At 37.0% G+C, this 6,549-nt stretch overlaps 2 protein-coding genes across 3 annotated transcripts; one reads left to right on the top strand and one right to left on the bottom strand.

The window, feature by feature from the left end:
• The first annotated feature begins 1,271 nt into the window (after positions 1 to 1,271).
• LOC113280920 (succinate dehydrogenase subunit 6, mitochondrial-like) lies at positions 1,272 to 3,429 on the top strand. Its single transcript, XM_026529531.1, has 3 exons — positions 1,272 to 1,523; positions 1,918 to 2,020; positions 2,971 to 3,429. The coding sequence occupies exons 1-3, from the start codon at positions 1,410 to 1,412 to the stop codon at positions 3,123 to 3,125; spliced, it is 372 nt and encodes a 123-aa protein (XP_026385316.1). The 5' UTR covers positions 1,272 to 1,409; the 3' UTR covers positions 3,126 to 3,429.
• Positions 3,430 to 3,652: 223 nt separating this feature from the next.
• LOC113280919 (probable 6-phosphogluconolactonase 2) lies at positions 3,653 to 6,255 on the bottom strand. 2 transcript variants are annotated; one of them, XM_026529530.1, is made up of 4 exons: positions 6,076 to 6,255; positions 5,387 to 5,594; positions 5,171 to 5,306; positions 3,653 to 4,383 (listed from the first exon to the last, which is right to left on the bottom strand). In XM_026529530.1, the coding sequence occupies exons 2-4, from the start codon at positions 5,557 to 5,559 to the stop codon at positions 3,871 to 3,873; spliced, it is 822 nt and encodes a 273-aa protein (XP_026385315.1). In that variant the 5' UTR covers positions 5,560 to 5,594; positions 6,076 to 6,255; the 3' UTR covers positions 3,653 to 3,870. The 2 variants fall into 2 exon arrangements, with proteins under 2 accessions (XP_026385315.1, XP_026385314.1); XM_026529529.1 differs by lacking the exon at positions 6,076 to 6,255 and adding an exon at positions 5,962 to 6,016.
• Positions 6,256 to 6,549: the final 294 nt, after the last annotated feature.

Below are 6,549 nucleotides of genomic sequence, written 5' to 3'. Positions count from 1 at the left end.
GCACATGGTTGAGTTTGAGAACAACACGGAATTATTGGTGCGAGTAACATATACAGTTTTGGGTTATATTGTGACCGAAAAATGTTAAATTTTCTATAATTATGGTTGTTGTCATGATTGAGCTACGAACAAATGGATGAATGGATCAGTGAAGTGAGTTAGGAATGGTGGTGTTGATGTTATGCAACAACTATTCAGTCGAGAAACTGTCTGCATAACATGTTATGCATCTACAAAATTTGTTGCATAACTTGTTATGCAGTCCAGAAAACCTGCATAACCTGTTATGCAGGTTTAATTGCAGATGATGGTGTAAATACATGAAAGAAGACGATGGTGTAAATACATGATTTTGACCAAGATCTCCTGAATAACTGAAAGATAATGGTGTGCGTGGGAGTTAATGAAACATGAAAGAAGATGATGATGTGGTTATGACTGCATAACATGTCATTCAGTCGAGAAACTGTCTGCATAACATGTTATGCATTCGTGAAAATGGATGCATAACCTGTTATGCATCAACAAAATTTGTTGCATAACTTGTTATGCAGTCCAGAAAACCTGCATAACCTGTTTGCAGTCCAGAAAACCTGCATAACCTGTTATGCGTCCGAAAATATGGCTACATAATGCATTATGCATCGAGAAAATAGATGCATAACCTGATATGCATCCGTAAATATGGATGCATACTGCATTATGCATCAATTTTTTATATGTACGGCTAAAATCAACCAAATTAATGGTTACATAACTTGTTATAGATGCATAACTTTGTTATGCAATTGCATAATTCGTTATGCAGTCGAGAAAATGGTTGCATAATTCGTTATGCGTCTGCATAATGCGTTATGCATCCTTTTTGGTGCCTGCATAATGGTTATGTATCAAGTTTTCGAAAATTTGCCTAAAACGATGATCACCTCCGATTTTTTCATGAAAAAAAAAAATGATATTGTTATTTGTACTCGTTGCGTAGCTCTCTTTAAAAGATTTCCAACCATATAAAATTTGTAAATTTCTAAGGTGCGGATTTTTAGATATGTTATGTCCAAGTTAAGTTGCCAATTATATCCCTGATGCATAACTCAGTCATGCAGATGCATAATCCGTCATGCAAAAGTTTTTAATAATTTCATATAATTATGGATGTCATGGAAATAATTATGGGTGTCACAGTACCCAAAATTAATTGTGGACCTGAAAATGAGAATTTTTTTTTTTTTTTGGGGTCTCCCCCTAATTTCCCCTTCGCCCTTTTCCTCGTTGACCCCCCGTTAATCCCAGGCAGGCAGGCAGAGCACATAAAAATAAAAACACCAGGAACAGAAAAACGAGAAGAGGTATTGAAATCGAAATTGAAGAATTCATCATCTATTGTATTCTGTTATCTGAATCGTCTTCTAATGGGATTCCTTGAACATCATAAGAAGTTTATAGATGCTACTGAGAAAGGAATCAAATGGTCTAACTCTGATGTTCAATCTTTCATCTCTATTGATCCTGTCCATGGACCCGTCGTATGTTACTCCTCTCTCTCTTTTCCAATCTCTTTTCATTTTTATTTTTTTAATCTAGATTCGTACAAATTTCTTATAATTTCGGTATTTTTCATTTCATTGATTTTAGGTTTTGTAAGTGTAAAAGGAATTAAGATATCTGTGTTTCTGAGATTTTTATCTAATCTTGACATGTCTGTGAGAATGAGATATTGAAGCAACCATAAACTAATTGATTCCATGTAGGACCTGTTGCTGTTGAAATTCCATATAATGCGATGTGACACGGGGCTAATTATTGCTGTTAATCGACTGAATGGCCTAAAATAGTTTTCTCAATGACCTAATGTGATCTTTCTTTTTGTTAGTTTTGTAACTAGTTTGTTAATTTTCTTTTCACTTGACTCTTCTTCAGGTGGAAAATGCAAGGAAGGCAGCAAAAGTAGCTGCAATAGGAAGCGCTGTTGGAGCACTTCATTTGGGTGGAACTGCCTGGAGATATTCAAAGAGTCCTCACGGTACTGTTTTCACTTTACTGTTTGAATACCAAATGTTGTATTCTTATTGCTTATCTTCTGCTGTCACACTAAGTCTCCTTAGTAAGTTTTGGAAAACCAAAACGAGTTATGAGAAAATGAACTACTGGAACCTTGTTCTTTTGCTGTCATCTTGTAGCGATATTTTTCAATTTCGGTTGACATTGGCTAATGATTATTAGTGCTATTCAATCCCGTTATCCTTTCAGTATGTTTTGTGACCTCGTATGTGTTCATTCTAGAGAAATAGATTCCCTAGGTTTGGCCTGCTTGGCACTGCAGTCTCTTGTATAGATTTATCTGGCTGCATGGAAATGTCCTGTGTAATCCCTTAAGAATATGCAAAGCAGTGATTATTACTCTGGAGAAGCGTCCAACTTTACTTTTAAGCAGTCAGGTGGCGGTTTAGCGACTTCCTTGGTTTCTACCCATAATGTATGAAGTTCCGATGTTGGATTATGGGGGTGGGGTTAGTGTTACCATTGTTAAAAACTAGCTATATTAGTTTATATTCAAAGGGGTGTTCTTGCTAGAACTAGATTTTGTTTTACCCCTTGGTTGGTGTAGTTTTGGAATATGGTCACCATAGTAAAAGTACAAGCTGTTTCCATTGAGTACCATGTTTACCATGCTCTCCTGCAAACCTCGTATTTGAACAATTGTGTGAAATTGCGCTGAAAATTGGATCCCTTGAACTGATCAGTTACTATGCATGTTCGTTTTGAAACTTTGAATAACTAGCGGATTTCTTAACACTAAAAGTGATTATGTTGACTTTATTATCACTGCTGGGATTTATATTGCATTCAAAACCATTCAACTTGTGTGCATTGCCAGGATAGTAAAAAGAAAGAATTTGAATGTAGCTAGTAAGGGATGGGATTTACCTGTATTAACATATTTACACATTTTTTTTCACTTTTTACTAACAGGTGCCGTCTTAGCTGTGGGTCTTGGAGCTGTGGTTGGTTACACAGTTGGAAAAGAAGCTGCATCCCATTATTATCAACTCTATCGGGATGATGCTATGGCTTCTCAGGTCAAGTTTTTGGAGTGGGTGGCGACCAAATCTGAGGGTCGATCGTGAATTCCACCTGCGTGATGAGAATTCAAGTCCCCTTATGGCAACCATTTACTTCATTATATTGGTAGGTGAAATAAAAAGCTGGTGCCCAGGCTGAAAAGAAGCTCACAGTACAACTTGTAAACTTGAATTTGTGATCTCTCTTTGCAATAAGCCTTTGCCTGGGTTTTGGGAATATTTTGTCTTCCTTTCTTCTTGAATTTTATCAAGTAATCGAGAGATGTCTTTTATAGAGCAGGTTTTCGTTTACAAGTAGAACATCAACTTTCATCACTATAAAAATGTGCTTGGATGTGGTCTCTGTACCCTTTAAAAAATTAAGACTTATACTGCATACCTAGCAGTGAACCAAGAAGGGTCATCCTGGTGAAATTTTGACAGCTCTCTTGTCACTTGAAGGGGCATATAGCTTTACAGAGTAAAGAATACTCATTTTCGCAAAAGAAGTGTAAGACAAGCACCAACTTTGAAAGTGTAGTCATGCCAAGATACAGCTACAGCCGATTTTGAAGTATTCTGACTAGCAGTTCTACTTGTGAGGCTGTTTATTAACAACAACAAAAAGGAAATTCACAGACACAGAACACTAGAGAGCAAAAGGAGAATGAATTGCAAAATGAGAACGATTTAAGGATGAAAAAAATGGAACAAAAGAGTTCCATATGGTTTGAGTTCTGGCACCTACATACATAACTGAGTCTGAATCTCTGAGCATGATTAACTTTCCGGTTCTCTCTGAGCATGATATTCACTTTCTGGATTTCCCTTCCTGCTCTGTGCACTTGAAGGCCTCGAGTTCTGATGCTGCTAATTTGTCCAAAAACCACACCAAGTTCCCGTTACCTGGGTTAACCATTCGAGCAGGTAGCACTGAACAATCTGGTCCCACATCATCAATTACTAAGTGTAGAGTTTCCGCCTTGCCGATGCCTGTCACAACAACTGCGACGTTGGATGCTGAGTTGATGACTGGCAAAGTAAAAGTTAACCTTTCGGGTGGAGGCTCGGGAGAGTCGGTGATGTATGTGACCCATTCATCTTCCTCTTCAAGTATCATGTGGTTTGGGAATAGTGATGCGACATGTCCATCAGGTCCCATCCCAAGAAGAATCAGGTCGAACTTCGGGCAATCATTGATCTCTGAAACGCCAACTGTTCGGGTCTTCACCAATTGACGTAGGACGAATTCATACTCGCTAGCAGCTTCCTCTGCAGACAATGAGTCATTGATGGAGTATACATGGCTTGGAATCAGGGGCACCTATTCCAAGCAGATGGCAACAAGCAGAAGCAATGTCAGAACTAATGCAGCTTAGATTTGAGAAAACCAATAATAAAATGCTCTGAGTTTCCTCAAATCTTTTAATGTTAAAATTCATTAACTGTTCATTAGGTCGCAAAAGAAATTCTTAGACGAACAAGTTAACTGCTGCACACCGGTTTTTCCGTTAGCTAATCAGAGGGAGATGACCAGTTTTTTAAACTGGACCTTCAAATATTTGGTGCCTAAGATTTTGCTGAAGGGCGATTACTTGGTGACATTTATAGGGGTGTGAGGATGTTAGTAGGTCACACATTCCCAAGGACACGACTCTTAGGAGGAAATAGGGGAACAAGAGCTGAATGAACACGATGTTCTTTTAGATTTCAAAATAGGAAAGACTATAAATTGAATTACAAAAATGGAAACTCTAGAAAAGTTACAAAACTCTAAAGATAATAAAAATCAGAAAGCTAAGTTATTTCAGATGCATTGTTTCCAACAAAGAGATCGCCAGATATAGGATATAGGGGATGAAACTGGCGAGAAATCTCACTCGTGGTGTCCCAGAAGCTACTAAGAAATAAGTAGGTTACAAAGACCTGCAACCAAGTTTATGACTAACAACTGAGACGGGGTCTATGGGAAACGCATTCATCTTGACAATTCATCGTTAGCCAGAATCGGCGATTAAGATTAGTACAATTCACTAATTCTTGAACTCATGAAATGCAAATGATAAGGCGAATATTTGTGGAATTATAACAGAAGATCCAGAATTTATTACCTTGGACAAGAGACAATCCTTTGCCAACTTGTAATTACTGTCCGCGTGATTTTTTGGCACGACACGCTCGTCTGCCCAAAAGATATACCATTTGGTCCAATCCACGGTCTTGTTATAAGGCGCTCCACAGAGTTTTCTGTTACAGAAGAAACAACATCAACGACCCGTATCAATGTTAACAGTCACAACCAACATTAACGACCTTATCAGCATTACCTCATCAAGCTAATGAGAGAACCACCAGACAATGCAATGGCAAAGAATCCTCTCTCCTTGACTGAAACCTCGGACAATTCAGCAATATAATCCGCTAATTCAGTTGCAACCTCATCCGAACTTTCATAAATCCTCAATTCCCCTCTCTCAGTATGACAACCCGAACGAGACATTCTTCTTATTTGGCCTAGCTACCGGAAAGTAAATCCTGCAGAACATATATAGTTCAAAATTCAAAGAAAAAACGGAAAGAAGCCTAAATCCATTCCCAAATTAAGCAAAAATGGTCAAAGCAGAAACATGAATGAATTCTTTGAGTAGATAATTTGTAAGCAGAGAGATCTAAATTAAGAAAAACCACATGCAATGCCTTAAAAACACTGGACTGAGAATCCACTTGTAACAACTGATACAAGAAATGCATTCTAATAAAAATCCAGCAGATGATAACATCATTTCAGCTCTAGCATGCACATATACAAAGATAAAACCCCAGATCATCATAAAACTAGAATAAACATGATCTTAGAATATCCTGCAACAACTACTAAATGAAGAAATAAATAAAAACTTACAAACAACAGAAGTGATGATTAAACTAAGGCAGAAGAAAATCATCAAAGTATGATCTCAAACTTAGACAAATTATTGAACAAAAAAAAAACATATAATGTTGTTGTGAATGTTACCTTCCACGTGCATCCACCCGACGATTGTGACAAAACAGAAAGAGTTACTGTATTTAACAACAATCCTTTTCACTCTTCAAAGTTCAAACTAATAAATAAATAAAATAAATCAGAATTAAATCTGGAATTCCATTTTTACTAGCTAGAATAGAGTCACTAGATTTTCTGCTGATAATTCTCTGAAGAATAAAAAAAAATGTGAAGACTTGATTAAATCGGAAATATTTTTAACGGCCGTATTTTTAAAGACAGAAAAGGAAAAGAAAAAAAAAAGAAAACAGTAGTACTATTAGAGTGTGAACTACTCATAGTACAAGGGCTCTTGAGTGCAACACCTGTTCAAACCAGAATCTGACAAATGTACGTAATATTCATTCTTCTCAGTCCCTACGTGCAATAATCATATCGAGTGGTACTATTAATCTTCTTTCTTTTATTGTTCTCTTTATTGGATTCACCCTTATCCATATTTGT

The sequence above is a fragment of the Papaver somniferum genome, chromosome 5 (assembly GCF_003573695.1).
Source record: "Papaver somniferum cultivar HN1 chromosome 5, ASM357369v1, whole genome shotgun sequence".
Lineage (NCBI taxonomy): Eukaryota > Viridiplantae > Streptophyta > Magnoliopsida > Ranunculales > Papaveraceae > Papaver > Papaver somniferum.
The sequence above is the reverse complement of the archived record's forward strand: the minus strand, read 5'-3'. Positions and strand labels throughout refer to the sequence as shown.